Genomic DNA, 20,547 nt, shown 5'->3' with positions numbered 1-20,547 from the left:
ACTATGCTTTTATTAAACACATTATTTCCTCTTGCTTCTATCTAGCATTTAGTTTGCAACAGCATAGGTTTGTATGAACCTTTCTGTTTGCCACTCAGACCTCTGCAACAGTGTTGCAAAATATGATTTCAATCTCCCCCAGCCATATAGACGTAACGTGTCAGACGTCCGATAGACATTTTTTTGACCAGGTGAAATCATGAAGCTGCATCATTATGTCACGTGTGCGCCCTCTCCGGCCTCTAGGTCACCAGGCTGCTGATTCTTGTGCACACCTGTCACCATCGCCACACGCACCAGCGCCTCATGACACTCACCTGGACTCCATGACCTCCTTTGATTACCTTCACTATATTTGTCACTCCCCTTTGGTTCTTTCCTCAGGTGCTATTGACTCTGTTTCATGTCAGTGCGTTGTTTGTGTTTCTTGTTTTATGTACCGTTTATTTATTAAACACTCACTCCCTGTACTTGCTTCCCGACTCTCAGTGTACATCGGAACAGAATAACACCTCACCTAAGGGAAGCATCAGGGAGTGTTTTTTGTTTGTTTTTGTGCTGGAAGGTATGTTGGGTCCGGGTGTCAGTACCAGAGCTACCGGGGAGGCCTCAGCCGGTTCGTTGGACTCTCACATTTTTACTAGAAAGGGTTCTTTAATCTCATAAAAAAAATCTAAAGGTTCTATAAAGAACCCCAAAAAAACGTTTTTTCTAAGAGTGTACAGAGAATGGGATATGACAAATAGGGGATTCCCTGAATGAAAGTGAGCTCGCTGTATGGCATCGACCTGATACTGTACACACATACATGTGGCTCTCAGACATTTACCCAATTATATTATGTAACTTACTGGAGCCAGCTGTGGGTGGCTGGGTGTGCTGTCTATCATACTATTGTGGGAGTGTCTCCATCACTAACCTGTATGTGACCCCTATCTATCACTCAGACACTGCAATTACCCATCATTCCTTTCACAGCAAAGTGATCCTTCATGTTAACATGCAGGCCATCAGAAGGCATATCAGGTCAACACAATAACTTAGAGCAGGGTTCTCCAAATCTAGAGCAGGGTTCCCCAACTATTCTCCTGGAGAGCAACTGCGTGGTCAGGCTTTTGTCCCAGCCCAGCACTAACACTTCCTGTTTCCAATAATCAACTAATCAGAGCCTTTAGTCTCGACCACGATTAGTGTTGTCAGGTGTGTTAGTGCTGGGCTGGAACAAAAGCTAGAAGCCTCTGTTTTAGAGTGTCCTCTGTTGGAGATCTTTGTTGAAGATTGTACTGCCATTGTGCCATACTGGTGAATTAATTATCATAGACCCCCCCCCGAACACAGTTCAAACTTCCTCTTTGTTATTGGAGTAGTTGTTGATATATCAACTTTTATAGTACAGTATTTAGCCCTGAGGTGTATGCTATAGAAATAATGCCATCTAGTGGAATGTCATGGTGGCAACAAGATACAGAGAATTGGCTAAGCTTATTGACGGTATACATTTTTTGTCAGTGTGTGAAAATCCCTTTAAAACAATATAGATACACTATATGAACAAAAGTATGTGGACACCCCTTCATTAGTGGAATCAGCTATTTCAGCCACGCCCATTGCTGACAGGTGTATAAAATCGAGCACACCGCCATGCAATTTCCATAGACAAACATTGGCAGTAGAATGGCTTTAACGAAGAGCTCAGACTTTCAACGTGGCACTGTCATAGGATGCCACCTTTCCAACAAGTCAGTTTGTCAAGTTTCTGCCCTGCTAGAGCTTCCCCAGTCAACTATAAATGCTGTTATTGTGAAGTGGAAACGTCTAAGAGAAACAACGGCTCAGTCGCAAAGTGGTAGGCCACTCAAGCTCACAGAATGGGACCGCCAAGTGCGGTCCCATTAGCATAGCGCGTATAAATTGTCTGTCCTCAGTTGCAACATTCACTACCGAGTTCCAAACTGCCTCTGGAAGCAATGTCATCACAATAACTGTTCTTTGGGAGATTCATGATATGAGTTTACATGGCCAAGCAGTCGCACACAAGCCTAAGATCACCATGTGCAATGCCAAGCGTCGGCTGGAGTGGTGTAAAGCTCGCTGCCATTGGACTCTGGAGCAGTGGAAACGTATTCTCTGGAGTGATGAATCACGCTTCACCATCTGGCAGTCCGACGGACGAATCTGGGTTTGGCGGATGCCAGCAGAATGCTACCTGCCCAAATGCATAGTGCCAGTTGTAAAGTCTGGTGGAAGAAGAATAATGGTCTGGAGCTGTTTTATATGGTTCGGGCTAGGCCCCTTAGTTCCAGTGAAGGGAAATCTTAACGCTACAGCATACAATGACATTCTAGACGATTCTGTGCTTCCAACTTTGTGGCAACAGTTTGGGGAAGGCCCTTTCCTGTTTCAGTATTCAGAATGACAATGCCCCATGCACAAAGTGAGGTCCATACAGAAATGGTTTGTCAAGATCGGTGTGAAAGAACTTGACTGTCCTGCACAGAGCCCTGACCTCAGCCCCATCGAACACCTTTGGGATGATTTGGAACGCCGACTGCGAGCCAGGCCTAATCCTCGACATCAGTGCCCAACCTCACTAATACTCTTGTGGCTGAATGGAAGCAAGTCCCTGCAGCAATGTTCCAGCATCTAGTGCAAAGCCTTCCCAGAAGAGTGGAGGCTGTTATAGCAGCAAAGGGGGGACCAAATCCATATTAATGCCCATGATTTTGGAATGAGATGTTCGAGGAGCAGTTGTCCACATACGTTTGGTCATGTAGTTTGCCATGGATTAAAGGAAAGAACAAAATAACATATTCATTCAATATCTGATGAGTACACAATCTACACCAAGATTTATTTGCCTTTTATGACTAGATGCAGTACTTGTTGGGCTTTAACCATTCAAGTCAGACATAATGGATTCATATTCTACCCAAATGGATTGACCACCAAACAATGTTCCAGGAAAAACATAGATAAATAAGTAACAATGATCTAGGATACATTTTCTCTCTCTTTCTCTCTCTCTTTCTCTCTCTCTCTCTCACTCCTGCTTTGCCCATCTCTCCTCTCTTCCTCCACAAGCACCATCTGTGCTGTCCACTTTAACTTCACTAGGGTAGGGGGCAGCATTCGGAATTTTGGATGAATAGCCTGCCCAAATTAAACTGCCTGCTACTCGGGCCCAGAAGATATGATATGCATATAACTGGTGGATTTGGATAGAAAACACTCTAAAGTTTCCAAAACTGTTAAAATAGTGTCTGTGAGTATAACAGAACTGATTTGGCAGGCAAAAACCTGAGAAAAATCCCTTCAGGAAGTAGTTTCTTTTTTGGTTTTGTAGTTTTCTATTCAATGCCATTACAGTATCCATTGACTTAGGACTCAAATTGCAGTTCCTATGCCTTCCACTAGATGTCAACAGTCTTTAGAAATTGTTTCAGGCTTGTATTCTGAAAAATTAGGAAGTAAGAGCAGTCTGAATGAGTGGACCCTAAACTGTCACAGAGCTTTTTCATGCGCACGACCGAGAGTGTGCCTTTCTTGTTTACCTTTTATATTGACGACGTTATTGTCTGGTTGAAATATTATCGATTATTTAGGCTAAAAACAACCTGAGGATTGAATATAAACATCGTTTGACATGTTTCTATGAACTTTATGGATACAATTTGGATTTTTTTGTCTGCCTGTTTTGACTGCGTTTGAGCCTGTGGATTACTGAAGAAAACGCGCAAACAAAACTGAGGTTTTTGGATATAGAGAGACTTTATCGAACAAAATGAACATTTATTGAGTAAATTAATGTCTGCTGAGTGCAACCATATGAAGATCATCAAAGGTAAGGGATTAATTTTATCTCTATTTCTGACTTGTGTAAGTCTTCTACTTGGCTGGTTACTGTTTGTAATGATTTGTCTGCTGGGCTATGTTCTCAAATAATCGTAAGGTATGCTTTCGCCGTAAAGCATTTTTTAAATCTGACACCGTGGTTGGATTCACAAGAAGTTAATCTTTAAAACTATGTAAAATATGTTTTGTTTTCTGAATTTTTATAATGAGTATTTCTGTATTTGAATTTGGCGCCCTGCAGTTTCACTGGCTGTTGACGAGGTGGGACGCTACCGTCCCACATACCCAAGTGAGGTTAACATTGACTTTGACATTGACCCTCCATATCTGCATATCTCCTGGGCCATGTCAGAACATGCCCTTGTACTTGACTTTATCCTCCTCATTCTTCTCCTCCATCCTCATGTTGAGGACACCCAGGTCCTTCTTAACAGCCTTCTTCATGCCAGGGTCCAGATCTAGAACCCTCTCAAAGTCAGCCCGCGCCTCAGCTTCGTTCCACACCTCGATGTGGGCCTTCCCTCGCACGTAGAACGCCTTCATTTCACCTAGGATGAACACACACATATGCAAACAGATAGAGAAGCACACACATGCAGATACAGAGATAATGTTTTTAAAAATCGGTTTGCTTTGGGCTAAACCCTAATTTATGTTTCTTCACACTTCGCCCATTGACTATTTGTTGTTGTCTCAAGAGCTTTTCCTGTAAGGTGTCATAATATATTTTGTGTGCCTGAGGTACCTGGGTGCTGATTGATGATGTCACTGGTGTGCTCTATGACCTCATAGTACTCCTCCATACGGAGCAGACACTGGCAGTAGTTGAGAGTCAGCATGTTCCCCATCTTCTCTAGCTTCAGCCAGGGGGCTTCCCATGCTTTCTCCTGGGGGAGGGGGATACACACTGTTACACACCATGGATGAATACACTCATATATGCACACACGCACCCACACACACACTGACATACACGTACATGCACACACGCACACACACACATACAATTCTCAAACACACAAAGCATCGAGGGTGTACTTTGTATGTGGAAGTCATGATTAAAATATGGTTATACTCTGTCACAAAACACATTTCAAGAACTCCAAAAACTAAAGCCAAAGTCATTATTTTAGACCGCTATTCCTGATCCGTTGTTACAGTACCTTGTGCTGTATGTTCTTGATGCAGACTATGGCCTCTTTGTATTTGTTGGTGGCGTCCTGGTAGCGCCCCAGTTTGTAGAGCTTGTTCCCCTGGCCGTGGAGCAAGGGCACAGCCTTCAGTCTCTCCTCATCATTCAGAGCCCACGACTCCCTGTCATACTCACTAGGCTGCTGCACCTGGGATACACAAACACACAGGCAGACAGGCACGGACACACACATATATACACACACACACACACACACATGTTTGTGTTACTATCCTTGTGGGGACCAAACAATTGATTCCTAATCAAAATCCTATTTTCCCTAACCCATAAACCCATAATCTAGACTCATACACGAATACGGTGACTGAGTTTATAAGGAAGTGGAGATGTGGTACCCACTGTGACTATTAAAACCTACCCTAACCAGAAACCGTGGCTAGATGGTAGCATTTGCGCGAAACTGAACTATCCCATCTGGACTAGAGGAATACCTATGTAAGAATGATGTTTATTGACTATAGCTCAGCATTCAACACCATAGTACCCTCCAAGCTCATCATTAAGCTCAAAGCCCTGGGTGTGAACCTCGCCCTGTGCAACCGGGTCCTGGACTTCCTGACGGGCCGACCCCAGGTGGGGAAGGTAGGAAACATCACCTCCACTCCGCTGATCCTCAACTCTGGGGCCCCACAAGGGTGTGTGCTCAGCCCCCTCCTGTACTCCCTGTTCACCCATGACTACATGGCCAAGCACGCCTCCAACACAATCATCAAGTTTGCAGATGACATAACAGTAGTAGGCTTGATTACCAACGATGACGAGACACTCATATCTCATATGTATATACTGTTTTCTATACTATTCTACTGTATCTTAGTCCGTTCCGCTCCGACATCGCTCGTCCATATGTATATAGTCTTAATTCATTCCTACTTAGAGTTGTGTGTATTGGGTATATGTTGTGTAATTTGTTAGATATTACTTGTTAGATATTACTGGACTGTCAGAGCTAGAAGCACAAGCATTTCGCTACACCCGCAATAACATCTGCTAATCACGTGTATGTGACCAAAAATGTTTGATTTGATTTGAACCTAACCCCTAAGCCTTAAATAGCTTTTTCCTTTTGGAGACCGGTGAAATGTCCCCACTTGTCTGAAAGTTCATTGTTTTGCTATCCTATTGGTACCCACATACATAATAAATCAAAAACACAGACACGCACACACACACACACATACACACAGAGAATATGAGCAAGATCAGTGTGTGTCTTGTGTGCGCAATATTTCTGTATTTGTGTGTGTGTGTGTGTGTGTGTGTGTGTGTGTGTGTGTGTGTGTGTGTGTGTGTGTGTGTGTGTGTGTGTGTGTGTGTGTGTGTGTGTGTGTGTGTGTGTGTGTGTGTGTGTGTGTGTGTGTGTGTGTGTGTGTGTGTGTGTGTGTGTGTGTGTGTGTGTGTGTGTGTACGTGTGTGCAATATCTGTGTGTGTGTATGTGTCTCTGTGTATGTCTCCATTCCCTCTAACCTTGACCAGTTCCAGTACAAAGTAGAGAGGCTGAGGCTCCTTCTGTAGCTGGTCCAGGTCATCATAGCCCAGGGTGTGGTAGGCAAACATGTTGGCCATGCCACACGAATGGATGTGCCAGTCCACAGGGTCCTTGCCCTCCGCGATGCGCCGCAAGCTCTTGGCCACCAGGGGGTAGAGGCCAGTGTGCTGGGGAAAGAAAGAGAGACAGACACAGAGAGACAGGGCAAGCAAAGTTAACCAGAGCTATATGATATAAGACATGTCATTGAATTAGTCTTTTCCTGATATAGGCGTTTCCCTTTTTTCACGGAATTGATCGGATTAGAATGGGTGGAGTAAGACATTGCTCTTTGTCTTTCATACTTAGTCTGTCAATCAAACCCGAAAGGACCCTGGATAAATATTTTTGTATTTGTGAATACACAAATCGTTTTGAAACCTGATCTATTCTCCTCAACTGAACTATGTATCCAACGTAACAATATTGCCCTCCACTGGTTGGGATGAGTAAACAATTCATTCTACCTTCCACACTAGTAGCACAGATAGAGCAATGAGACAGATATTTCACCGGATGTATTAATGTGAGGCATCCGCTTGGCGTTTCCACTCACTAAGCCCAGTGGCCGGCAGTGGGAGAAGATGGAACTAGATGGATTTTAGCCGACATTCTGCAAATTTTCTCATCGATTAAACATTTGATCTTAATACAGTATTCTGTTCCCAAAACTAAAATACGTTACGAACAGAGTGGACTAAGTTTTGTAGACTTTACCCGTTGCCAAAGTTTTAACAAATTTCGTTTTTTAGAAGGAGTGGAAAGGCAAATTGAGTTATTGCACATGCCCACTTCACAGAGTAGGCGTTCCCTAACGGAAATATGCAAATGTTCGCTAGAACGCGCCAATAGGATCTCGCTAGCTCGTGCTTGGCTCTGCCCACCTCCTTCCTTGTTCTGCCCACTATGACTCATTTGTTCACGTTTGAAATGTCAGGCTGTGGTATATCTTGGTTTACTTATAAAAATCTTTGCTAGTAGGGTCACACAATGTAGCCTACTGTATAGACAGAATGTAGCCTACTGTATAAAGCACCCAGGTTTTAGTTACTAGATAATGAATGAATGGCTGTGCCCCAGCTGGTTTAAAGCCCGTCCCAGGTTTTCTTTATGGTCAGCAGTAATCACAGGCGATTAGGGAAAGGTGAAGCTGCTGGGGATTAATTACACTCTCTAAGCTCTCCACCTGTTTGTCTGCTCCACCAACATACACATACAAATGCACATATGCACTCAAATGCGCATGCACACACACAAACACACACACACACACACACACACACACACACACGGAATTAAGCACACAATATATGTTATACAAACACAGCCAGACTCTAGGAGACACAAATAACTGGGGGGGAAAAGAAGTCACCCAAAGATGAAAATAGAACACACACACAACACCCTCACTAGCTGTTGTAGATAGCAACCTTAGGTTACCCTCACTAGCTGGTGTTGTAGATAGCAACCTTAGGTTACCCTCATTAGCTGGTGTTGCAGATAGCAACCTTAGGTTACCCTCACTAGCTGGTGTTGTAGATAGCAACCTTAGGTTACCCTCACTAACAGGTGTTGTAGATAGCAACCTTAGGTTACCCTCACTAGCTGGTGTTGTAGATAGCAACCTTAGGTTACCCTCACTAGCTGGTGTTGTAGATAGCAACCTTAGGTTACCCTCACTAGCTGGTGTTGTAAATAGCAACCGTAGGTTACCCTCACTAGCTGGTGTTGTAGATAGCAACCTTAGGTTACCCTCACTAGCTGGTGTTGCAGATAGCAACCTTAGGTTACCCTCACTAACAGGTGTTGTAGATAGCAACCTTAGGTTACCCTCACTAGCTGGTGTTGTAGATAGCAACCTTAGGTTACCCTCACTAGCTGGTGTTGTAGATAGCAACCTTAGGTTACCCTCACTAACAGGTGTTGTATGTTGAACAAATACACATTGAGTGTACAAAACATTATGAACACCTGCTCTTTCCATGACTTAGACTGACTAGATGAATCCAGGTGAAAGATATGATCCCTTTTTGATGTCACTTGTTAAATCCACTTCAATCAGTGTAGATGAAGGGGAGGAGACAGGTTAAAGAAGTATTTTTAGCCTTGAGACAATTGAGACATGGATTGTGTACGTGTGCCATTCAGAGGGTGAATGGGCAATACAAAATATGTAAGTGCTTTTGAACAGGGTCTCTTAGTAGGTGCCAGGCGCCCTGCAACGTTGCTGGGTTTTTCACGCTCAACAGTTTCCTGTGTGTATCAAGAATGGTACACCACCCAAAGGACATCCAGCCTACTTGACACAACTGTGGGAAGCATTGGAGTCAACATTGGCCAGCATCCCTGTGGAACGCCTTAGACACCTTGTAGAGTCAAAAGGGTATTCTTAATGTTTTGTACACTCAGTGTAAGGTCACACTTTATTTGGATAGTCTGTATTTCCCATCTGTAGATGCTCTAGAAATGGTCATACTATCAACAAACTACCTGTTGATAAGCAACTGCTTCCTAAGATTACAGTTAGGGTTAAGGTTAGGGTTAGAGCTTGGGTTAGGGTAAGTAAGGGTTAAGTTTAGGGTTAAGATAAGGGTTAAGCTTAGGGTTAGAGCTAGGGTTAGGGTTAGTATATATTTTGTTGAAATGTTACTGATATTCTGTAGACTATCCAAATAAGGTGTTACCAAATATAACCAAACCCCTGAAAAGCCTACAATTGCAGACACAATACGTTGAAGAACACAGATAACACAGACAACTGAAAGTAGGGCCTACATTTTCAGCAAATGTGTGTTTTTCAAAGCTGTTGAATTGTCTGAGAAGGGACATATACCAAAAAGGGGAACTGACAGAAACATCTGCATCCTTTCAATAGCAGGTTGAGGTTAGGTTGTTTCTAACTATCATCATTATGACACACAACACTCGCAATGCACACACAGAACAACAAAGCACCTGTATTAGGTGTATGATATTAGGTGTATGATATTCCAGTGTGTTTGTATTGTGTCTCATGCTACTGAGAGAGTTATTGAGATATTTAAGTGTTTACTCAGTATGCTCTGAATAGAAGGAGCTTTTGTGTTTTTGACAATACTGTAATAATGGGTGGTGTTTCTTTTAGTTCCTTGTAAGATGCAGGCCGACTATCATGAGAGACTTTAATCTGATGTGATTGATACCTTAGCTTTTGTTAAATGTCTCCCTAGTTAAAATAATTAGGAATTGTTCGATTTTTCTTAAAGTTTACTTAGGACAAACCTTTTATAATTGAGAATTGACTTCTGGAGAGGTGTTGGAGTTGTATTTAGAATCTAGACTCTAATGTTTGAATAGGAAGTATGCTACTGTGGCACTGCATTGTGGGAGAATGAGTCTTACTCACGGTGACATCGCACCAGAACTCGGCCACCTCTCCGATCCTCATGGAGGTGAGCAGGGTCTCCCAGATCTCCAGCTTGAACATGTTCCCGATCACCACCTCCATTGGCACGCCCGCGACCTTACTGTCGTCTATCACCGTACGATCATCATCACACAGCTGGGTACGGAAATGGAAGGTCACCTGTGGGGGGGGGGGGGGGGGGGGGGAAGAAGAGAGGGCGGAGGAGAGGGGATGAAAGAAGGGATGATGTGGAGGGGGTGAAAGGGGAAAGGGATAATGGAGGAGGATGTACAGTATGGAAGAGGCGGAGGAGAGAAAGGAAGAAGACATTTGGACTCTTCCTCCAGATTCTCCAGTTCCACCAAATGCCACCCCCTTTACACACTGATCATACTGTTGTGGGTATGTGGTCCCTGTTGACATGCAGGATGCGACATCATAAGATATTGTACCATCTCATTACTAATGGAATGAATAGTGTCATATGACTCCATAAGTAAGACCATTTTATTTGCCTAATGTGAGTGAGACAAAAAAATAAAAATCTGAATCTACACAATGTTCTAGAATCTATTGCAACCATCTTCTTTACAGTAATCAGATTTGTCTGGAACTGGAGACAAAGCACTGGATGAGTAACTGTCTGTGGCCTAGAGAAAACCTCCACTATTTGAGATAGATAGAGGATAGAAAAGTCAATAGATGGAGTTATGTTTAAATAGATAGATTTAGATGGAGAGATTCAGATCGAGAGAAAGACTGAGGATTATAAATTAAGTAGAGAGATTGAAATCGATGAATTTGGATAGAGGTTGAAGCAGAGGAATACGTTGAGATGGAGAGAGTGAGGCCTACCTTAGTCCCAGTAATGAACCGGGGCATCTCAGCTGTCCCTCCATACAGGATGGTTTTCTTAATGCCTTCCACCCCCAGGAGCATGGTCCCATCCATATCTGAAGACATTTTTCTATATGGCTGTCTGTCTGTGTAGAGTAAATAAATAGGTGTGTGTATATAATGTGTGTCTGTCTGTATGTGTTTCTGCTATGGTAGCTTATAGCAGGTGTGAGGCATAGAGAGGTATGAACACACATTACTCCTTGATGATTAGGAAAGGGATAATGAGATTAAGAATCCCTCCTCCCCTCCTCTCCTCCTCCCCTCTCCCCATTCATTCATCCCCAATCAGCTCTTCTCAGCATTTCTCCTGATGACTATCTATCACCTGCTGGACTAGAAACATCCAGAACGGGATAGAAAAACACTACTTCAAGCCCACAGCTACAAATCATTGAGATAGGGGTATAATGTACTAAGCACTTAATAATGTTGTCAATAACAGCTGGTGAGCGATGTCTAATATTAAGGAAGTCTCAAGGTATTACTCGCCTGAGTTAAAGTACCTCATGATAAGCTGTATACCATACCGTCTACCAAGAGAGTTTTCATCTATATTTTTCATTGCCCTCTATATACCACCACAAACCAATGCTGGCACTAAGACCGCACTCAACAAGCTGTATAACGCCGTGACGCTGGTGGAGAGAATGCCTAGAGTGTTTAAAGCTGTCATCAAGGCAAAGGGTGACTACTTTGAAGAATCTCAAATATAAATATTTTTTAAATGTATTAACACCTTTTTGGTTACTACATGATTCCATGTGTTATTTCATAGTTTTGATGTCTTCACCATAATTCTACAATGTAGAAAACAGTAAAAATAAAGAAAAATTCTTGAATGAGTAGGTGTGTCCAAACTTTTGACTGGTACTGTATATACTAGGCTGTGTCAAATTGGGCCTTCCTATGTCACTCCCTTTGTTTCCTTCCCCAGGCGTTTCTGTTTCATGTCGGTGCGCTGTTAGTGTTTCTTGTTTTGTTCATGTTCGTTCATTTATTAAATGCATTCACTCCCTGAACTTGCTTCCCGAGTCTCAGCGAACACATTACAGAATAATGCCTCACCAAAGGGAAGCATCAGGGAGTGTTTTTTGTTTATTTTTGTGTTGGAGGTGACGTCGGGTCCAGGTGTCAGTACCGGAGCTACCAGGGAGGCCTCAGCCGGTTCGTCGGACTCTCATGCCTCAGCTGGCTTGACAGGTTCCCATGCCTGGCAGGTTCGACGGGTTCCCCTGCTTCAGCTGGCTCGACAGGTTTCCATACCTCAGCGGGCTCGATAGGCTCCCATGCCTCAGCTGGCTCGATAGGCTCCCATACCTCAGCGGGCTCGATAGGCTCCCATGCCTCAGCTGGCTCGATAGGCTCCCATGCCTCAGCTGGGTGAACAGGTTCCCGTGCCTCGGCCAAAGCACCGGTGGCGACCGGTCCGCTCCTGATCCCCAGGATCGTCCCTGGTTGGCGTCCTGCGGCTGAAGCCGCTCACCGGGGCGGGGGTACTGTCACGTATGCTCTCTCTCCGGCGCTCTAGGTCGCCATGCTCCCTCGCCTCAGCCACATTGACATGTTCCCGCGCCTCAGCAGAGGTGACCGGTCCGGTCCTGATCCCCGGGATCATTTTGGTCGGCGTCCTGCGGCTGGAGGGGTACTGTCACGTGTGCTCCCTCTCCAGCCTCTAGGTCACCAGGCTGCTGATTATTGCGCACACCTGTCACCATCGTCACGCACATCAGCGCCTCATGACACTCACTTGGATTCCATCACCTCCTTGATTACCTGCCGTATTTGTCACTCCCTTTGGTTCCTTCCCAAGGTGTTATTGTTTCTGTTTCATGTCGGTGTGCTGTTAGTGTTTCTTGTTTTGTTCATTTATTAATTAAATGTATTCACTCCCTGAACTTGCTTCCCGACTCTCAGCATACATTGTTACACATAGACTGTTCTCTCTGCTACCGCACGGGAAGCGGTACCGGAGCGCCAAGTCTAGGTCCAAAAGGCTCCTTAACAGCTTCTACCCCCAAGCCATAAGACTGCTGAACCATTAATCAACCCCCCCCCCCCCCTTTGTTTTTACACTGCTGCTACTCGCTGTTTATTATCAATGCATAGTCACTTTACCCCTACCTACATGTACCCCCACACATTGACTCGGTACCCCCTGTATATAGCCTCGTTATTGTTATTCTTTTGTGTTACTTCTTTAAAAAAAAGATTACTTTAGTTTATTCAGTAAATATTTTCTTAACTCTATTTCTTTTATTGCATTGTTGGTCAATGGCTTGTAAGTAAGCATTTCACCATATTCGGCACATGTGACAAATACAATTTGATTTGATAATGGACATCCTAAAGTTTCTAGTTTCTATTCAGTCATGATCAAAGGGAAAAGAGGAAGATCGTCATCCATCTCATAAAGGTCTGCCCGACTCCTTCCCATTTAATATCCTGTGTTGTTGAGGTAGATGCGAATGTAATAGTATGTATTAGATATTTTAGAGTAGAACATGGTTTCCATTCCACAGGAAATTTCCTGGATTTGCCAATATCAGGATGAACAGATAGGAGCACTGAGAAATGTCTATGTCAGGGTAGGCAATTATCCAACGGTGGTACTTTGGACTCTGTGACCTCAGCTTCATACATCACATCTGCCACCCATATGTGCTGCTGAGTGTGTGTAGGTGTGTGGTGTGTGTGTGTGTGTGTGTCTGCGTGCGTGCGTCCCTGCATGCCTGTATGTGTGTGTGTGTGTGTGTGTGTGTGTGTGTGTGTGTGTGTGTGTGTGTGTGTGTGTGTGTGTGTGTGTGTGTGTGTGTGTGTGTGTGTGTGTGTGTGTGTGTGTGTGTGTGTGTGTGTGTGTGTGTGTGTGTGTGTGTGTGAGCGCACGCATGTGTGCACGTTCAAGCATGTGCGTCAGACATCATGCAGACATCTGTTTGTGTGTTTTTAAATCCAAAGCTCTTGTGGCGGTGTGTGTTGCAGCCAAATCCAGTAAATAGTGGAGCAGCATTTCTACTCAATTAAAGAGAACATCAGGGTGTGCCCGTTTCTTTTCTGGAAATTCTAACTCTTTTCAAGGAACTCTAATAGGCTACTCTATTACAAGCATAAGAAAACCAAAACAACCTCCAGGTAACTGCCAAAATAAAGAAAACTCTTGAGTAGATGAGGGATACAAAGTATATTGAAAGCAGATGCTTCCACACAGGTGTGGTTCCTGAGTTAATTAAGCAGTTAACATCCCATCATGCTTAGGGTCATGTATTAAAATGCTGGGCAGGCCATTATTTTGGCTACCATGGCTATACCCCCATAGAATGACAATGCCAATGAGAATGACAATTCATGAGTGGACACTGAATGGTTTGATGAGTATGAAAACTATATAAACCATATGCCAACCTAACTGAACACTTATGGGAGATTCTGGAGTTTCGCCTGAGACAGGGTTTTCCACCATCATCAACAAAACACACATTTTTTCCCACATTTTTTGTGGAAGAATGGTGTCGGATCTTTCCAATAGAGTTCCAGACACTTGTAGAACCTATGCCAAGGTGCATTGAAGCTGTTCTGGATAGAGGTGGCACAATTACCTGTTAAGACACTTTATGTTGGTGTTTCCTTTATTTTGGCAGTTACCTATATTTCAAGTGGTTTTATAGTACATTATGAATCTATAATGTGGTCATTAAATGCCAGATGTACAGTAGGTGGAACCCAAGACCCTATAAGACAAGCTGTTCTCAAGTTTGCGTTCTACCAATCATGGATTGTGACAGCTCGTTATGTATCTGGACCATGGTCAGGCTAGTGACAGGGTGATTTGTTGCCCACTTGTGGCTACGTCAGGTATACACACATCAATGAGCTGGGTTTACTGAAATTACTAGGTCATAGGAGCAGCAGTTGAATTCATTTAATGTATGGTTAGTAAATAAATACAAATGGATGATATTCATTGTCCTTCAAGACTGAAAGTCTTCGTGAATGAAATGACCTCATATCTTGTCATCAAAGATAAGATGATAATGTAATAGAGCACTTGAGTTCAGTTCTATTGAAAACATGTCATTGCTCTCTGAATAGGAAAAACTAGTATGACCTAAACCTGTGTCTATTGTATAACATATTACTGTATGTTTTTATAACTTTGGAAAGTATGTTACAAATACCACAGTCAATATTTGCCTATGCAGGACAAAGTCTACACACACACACAGAGCATCAGAGAACAGCTTGGGTGGTGTGACGCAGGCTCTGAGTGAGTCACTCTGACACAAAGGCGGACTTAAGGCACCATTATTACTCAGTTACATCTTCAAAAGGTGTAGAAAGACCACAGCAATGCAGCCGTTTTTATCTCAATATCAAATCATTTCTGGGTAACAATTCGTTTTTTCCAACTGCTTACACACGTTTTCAAAACTGTCTCCTTTTTTCAAAACTCTACACACAATTCACAAAACTGCACACACAAAAGGCCTCACATCTCCTTCAAAATGTAACACTGCATTCAAAATGCCATAAACACATGTCAGAATGAAGCATTTGCATCAAATAGCAAACACTGCTTTCATAATAGTCCATTTTTGGATATACCATGTAAATACTGTTGTTCTAAATCTAAAGCTCTTTGGTCTTTCATAGGCTTATATCTACATTTCAATACAATGTTCTACAGTGAAAGTCATCTGCTGAGAGGGGTAACAAGTACACTGTAAACACCAATGCAATGTAGAAACAGAAAATATTTATTAGGCCAAACATTACTGTTGTATACAACAAAACCATAAACATATGTAAACCAAAAGTATATTCTTTAGAATACAGTAAAGAACACAATTGTGTGTGTGGGGTCCCGGGGGGGCAGTCCAGGAATTGGTAGGGGGGGGGGGCAGTCACCAGTGCTAAGCTACGCTTCATCTCTTCTCCATTCTGGGTCTGGCCACAATACTTCGTCCACATCACAAGATACGTTTTCTCTTGCCAAACATCGAGGGAAGTATCTCCTAGCATGGCGTATCCAACCTTGGACAGAGGCAACCTCTATGTCCCCACATGCGTCCTCCATTGCCTGGAGAAGCGGCATGCGGGCATAGGGTTGGCGATCATACACTTTCCAGCGCCAGGCTGAGAAGAATTCCTCTATGGGATTTAGAAAAGGTGAATATGGGGGTAGGTACAAAACTACAAATTGTGGATGGGTGGCAAACCAGTTTTGGACCAGAACAGCCCGGTGAAAACTAACATTGTCCCATAAAACCACAAATCTAGCAGGCTCCTGATCTAGATCAGGGACAAGCATTGTGTAAATTGCATCCAGAAAAGTGAGCATATGGCCGGTGTTGTATGGACCCAGTGTGGCATTGTGATGGAGGACCCCGTTTTGAGTGATGGCAGCACACATAGTTATATTACCCCCACGCTGTCCAGGGACATTGGTAATTGCCCTCTGTCCTACTACATTTCTTCCGCAGCGCCTGGTTTTGGTGAGGTTGAAGCCAACCTCATCCACATAAATAAATTCATGGCGAATTACATGGGCATCCAGCTCCAATACTCTCTGTAACAGACAAAAGGATATACAGATGAGTAAATATGGTATGTCTGAAATACTGGAAGTAGTGTTGCATACATACCTCTACAAAGTCATGTCGCATATTCTTGACTGTCAGAGTTTCTCTCAAATGGCACCTTGTAAAGTTGTTTCATCGTCACTCGGTGCCGTTGGAGGATGCGTTGTATTGTCGACAGGCTTACAGCATTGATGTTGTTAAATATGGTGTCATTATTCAAGATATGCTCTCTTATCTCTCAAATCCTAATTGCATTGTTGGCCAAACCCATATTTATAATTGCAGTCTTTAGTACATCTGTAAACAAGCGTCCTCGTCCTCCATGATGTCTCTGCCTTTCCACTCTGTACAGAATTCAAACGCAGTATGTGTTCAGCATAGGAACTGTAAACAATGAACAAAAAAATGTAGTACAGCATGACAACCAACCTCATTCATTCAATGCAGTGCAGTAAATGGATGGCTTAGAATTACAAATGTTTATGCAATACAGTCATACGTATTTTACAGTACATTACTGTAATGCTAAAATAGTCATTAGATAGTTGCATACCTGTTCTCATTTCTGAAGGTTCGAATTATGGACGCCACTGTAAATCGACTCAAGTTGGGCTGGACTCTCAGTCCAGCCTCTCTCATGGTCAAACCGTGGTTGATCACATGATCAACAAGTGTTGCCCTAATCTCATCAGAGATGGCTCTCCTTCCTTCTCTTCTTTGCCCTCGCCCTCTTCGTCCTCTTCTTCCTCTCCCTCCTACTCCTCTTGCTCTCTGTCCATTGTTGGCATCCATTGTTCAAAACAGGTAATCTGACCTTTGACCTATTTATAGGCCTATACTACAGTAAAGCAGTGATTGGTTAGTGATCAGTTAAGCTATTAGTGTTTGCACATGTGAGGAGTGTGTGTGTGAACTGGTGAATAAGTGTAGCATTTTGATTGGTTGTGTTTGGAAAAGAAAAGCAAGTCACTTCCTGTTAGATTTTTGTGGTTTAGGTAGAGAATTGTGTGTAGTGTTTTGAAAAAAGTGTTTGCACTTTGAGTGAGAGGTTTCAAAAATCGTGTGACATGAAAAGATTTTGTGTGTAAGCATTTGGAAAAAACTGTAAGTACCTTACTGTGATTGTTTTAAATTAAAATGGTAAAAAAAAGAGGAAAATTAGCCTCTTAGCAAAGAGCAATTTCTAAAGCAAGAATTTTGCTAGGACTGTCTGTGTCACGCCCTGACCATAGTAAGCTGGTTTTTCTCTGTGTTGGTTGGGGCGTGATAGTGTCTAGGGTGGGTCATCTAGGGTTTTTTATATGTCTATGTTGGCCTGATATGGTTCCCAATCAGAGACTGCTGTTTATTGTTGTCTCTGATTGGGGATCATATTTAGGTAGCCATTTCCCTTTTGTGTTTGTGGGATCTTGACTATGTTTAGTTGGCTGTCTGCACTATTTTGTATAGCGTTTCGTTTGTGCTTTATTGTTTTGGAGAGTTTTCAGTTTAATTAAAATATGTGGAACTCTACTCCCGCTGCGCCTTGGTCTCACTCATACAACGATCGTGACAGTCTGGGAGTGGTCTGAGTGTGTAGTGGAAAACTGAAAACTAGCTGTTATTGACACAGAGGTGTGAATACTTTGTGTCTTTCTGAGACACAAAGTAGGTGAACAGATGATATCCACATGTGTGGTTCCCACCGTGAAGCATGGAGGAGGAGGTGTGATGGTGTGGTGGTGCTCTGCCGGTGACACTGTCAGTGATTTATTTAGAATTAAAGGCACACTTAACCAGCATGGCTACCACAGTATTCTGCAGAAATACGCCATTCCATCTGGTTTGCGCTTAACGGGACTATAATGGACAATGACCCAACACACTGCCAGGCTGTGTAAGGGCTATTTGACGAGAAGGAGAGTGATGGAGTCCGACCTCAACCCAAATGAGATGGTTTGGGATGAGTTGTACCGCAGAGTGAAGGAAAAACAGCCAACAAGTGCTTAGCACATGTGGGAACTCCTTCAAGACTGTTGGAAAAGCATTCCAGGTGCAAATGGTGGAGAGAATGCCAAGAGTGTGCAAAGCTGCCATCAAGGCAAAGGGTGGCTACTTTGAAGAATCTAAAATCTAAAATATATTTTGATTTGTTTAACACTTTTTTGGTTACTACATGATTCCATACATGATTCCATATGTGTTATTTCATAGTTTTGATGCCTTCACTATTATTCTACAATATAGAAAATATACAAAAATAAAGAAAATCCCTTGAATGAGTATGTGTGTCCAAACTTTTGACTGGTACTGTATATAAAACATAATTTTGGCCATGTAGTGTCTGTGGACACCTGCTCATCGAACATTTTATTCCAAAATCTTGGGCATTAATATGGAGTTGGTCCCCCTTTGCTGCTATAACAACCTTCACTCTTCTGGGAAGGCTTTCGGCTTTCCACTAGATGTTGGAACATTGCTGTGGGGACTTGCTTCCATTCAGCCACACGAGTATTAGTGAGGTCGGGCACTGATGTTGAGCGATTAGGCCACAGTCGGCGTTCCAATTCATCCCAAAGGTGTCCGATGGGGCTGAGGACAGGGCTCTGTGCAGGCCAGTTAAGGACTCCCACACCGATCTCGACAAAACATTTCTGTATGGACCTTGATTTGTGCACTGGGGGATTGTCATGCTGAAACAGGAAAGGGCCTTCCCCAAACTGTTGCCACAAAGTTGGAAGCACAGAATCGTCTAGAATGTCATTGTATGCTGTAGAATTAAGATTTCCCTTCACTGGAACTAAGGGGCCTAGCCCGAACCATGAAAAACAGCCCCAGACCGTTATTCCTCCTCCACCAAACTTTACAGTTGGCACAATGCATTCGGGCAGGTAGTGTTCTCCTAGCATCTGCCAAACCCAGATTTGTCCTTTGGACTGCCAGATGGTGAAGTGTGATTCATCACTCTAGAGAACGTGTTTCCACTGCTCCAGAGGCCAATGGTGGCGAGCTTTACACCACTCCAGCCAATGCTTGGCATTGGGCGATCTTAGGCTTGTGTGCAGCTGCTCGGCCATGGAAATACAGTTAATGAATCTCCAGATGAACAGTTCTTGTGCTGACGTTGCTTCCGGAGGTAGTTTGGAACTCGGTAGTCAGTGTTGCAACCGAGGACTGGCGATTTTTATGCGCTTCAGCACTCAGCAGTCCCGTTCTGTGAGCTTGTGTGTCCTACCACTTTGCGGCTGAGCCGTTGTTGCTCCTCGACTTTCCACTTCACAATAACAACACTTACAGTTGACCGGGGCAGCTCTAGCAGGGCTGAGATTTGACGAACTGAGTTGGCATCCTATGACGGTGCCACTTTGAAAGTCACTGAGCACTTCAGTATGGGCCATTCTAGTGCCAATGTTTGTCTATGGCGATTGCATGGCTGTGTGCTCGGTTTTATAGACCTGTCAGCAACGGGTGTGGCTGAAATAGCCGAATCCACTAATTTGAAGGGTGACCACCTACTGTTGGCCATGTTGTGTAGGACAATCACATTTTTGACTGCACTGGGTCTCTTAATAATCTGTGCTTTCTCTGATGCATTAGTTCCCTTTGGCGACGTCATAAGCTATTTGTGTCAATGTAATCTTGCTGCTGGTATTGAGACATATTTAAAGGCCATTCATTCATGAATAGGACTGAGTCTGATGCTTCCGTGATGGAAAAGACTCAAACGCACACAGGTGCTTTGACGTGTGAGACACTTTCATTTCTATGGCTTCAGAGGGAGAAAGAATTTCTGTGTGTGTGTGTGTTTGTGTGTGTGCACTCTACTTATGCTTCGGTAACCTAAAAACAGTGTGTTTGTGTGTCTGCCAGGTTAGGTTTTGTAGCATTTGTGTGTGTGTCATCCTTCCTTGCCTTGACATTTAGCGCTGAGCCAGCAGAAGGGCAACCACCAGCAGGGTTACAGCAGAACATACGCATGCACACACACACACAATCCTGAGTCTCAGCAGATATGACAGAGTGGACTGAGTCCCTTGTGCATCACAGGCACCCTGGCCAGACATCTCCTCTTACCTGCCTCATCCTCTCCCTGTGATAGACGTCATAAACACA

At 43.5% G+C, this 20,547-nt stretch overlaps 1 protein-coding gene across 1 annotated transcript; it reads right to left on the bottom strand.

The window, feature by feature from the left end:
• Positions 1–2,819: 2,819 nt before the first annotated feature.
• Positions 2,820–11,063, bottom strand: aipl1 (aryl hydrocarbon receptor interacting protein-like 1). Its single transcript, XM_071358742.1, has 6 exons — positions 10,835–11,063; positions 9,980–10,159; positions 6,534–6,722; positions 5,016–5,192; positions 4,598–4,739; positions 2,820–4,400 (listed from the first exon to the last, which is right to left on the bottom strand). Exons 1-6 carry the CDS (start codon positions 10,940–10,942, stop codon positions 4,201–4,203), a joined length of 996 nt encoding a protein of 331 aa, XP_071214843.1. The 5' UTR covers positions 10,943–11,063; the 3' UTR covers positions 2,820–4,200.
• Positions 11,064–20,547: the final 9,484 nt, after the last annotated feature.

The sequence above is a fragment of the Salvelinus alpinus genome, chromosome 22, assembly GCF_045679555.1.
Source record: "Salvelinus alpinus chromosome 22, SLU_Salpinus.1, whole genome shotgun sequence".
In the NCBI taxonomy this organism is placed as follows: Eukaryota; Metazoa; Chordata; class Actinopteri; order Salmoniformes; family Salmonidae; genus Salvelinus; species Salvelinus alpinus.
The sequence above is the reverse complement of the archived record's forward strand: the minus strand, read 5'-3'. Positions and strand labels throughout refer to the sequence as shown.

Coding starts and splice junctions, on each gene's coding strand:
- aipl1 (XM_071358742.1), bottom strand. CDS start 10,942: ATGTCTTCAGATATGGATGGGACCATGCTCCTGGGGGTGGAAGGCATT. Junction 4,740..5,015: donor TCAAGAACATACAGCACAAG/GTACTGTAACAA, acceptor CCCCTCCCCCAG/GAGAAAGCATGGGAAGCCCC. Junction 4,401..4,597: donor CATCATCAATCAGCACCCAG/GTACCTCAGGCA, acceptor TGTTCATCCTAG/GTGAAATGAAGGCGTTCTAC.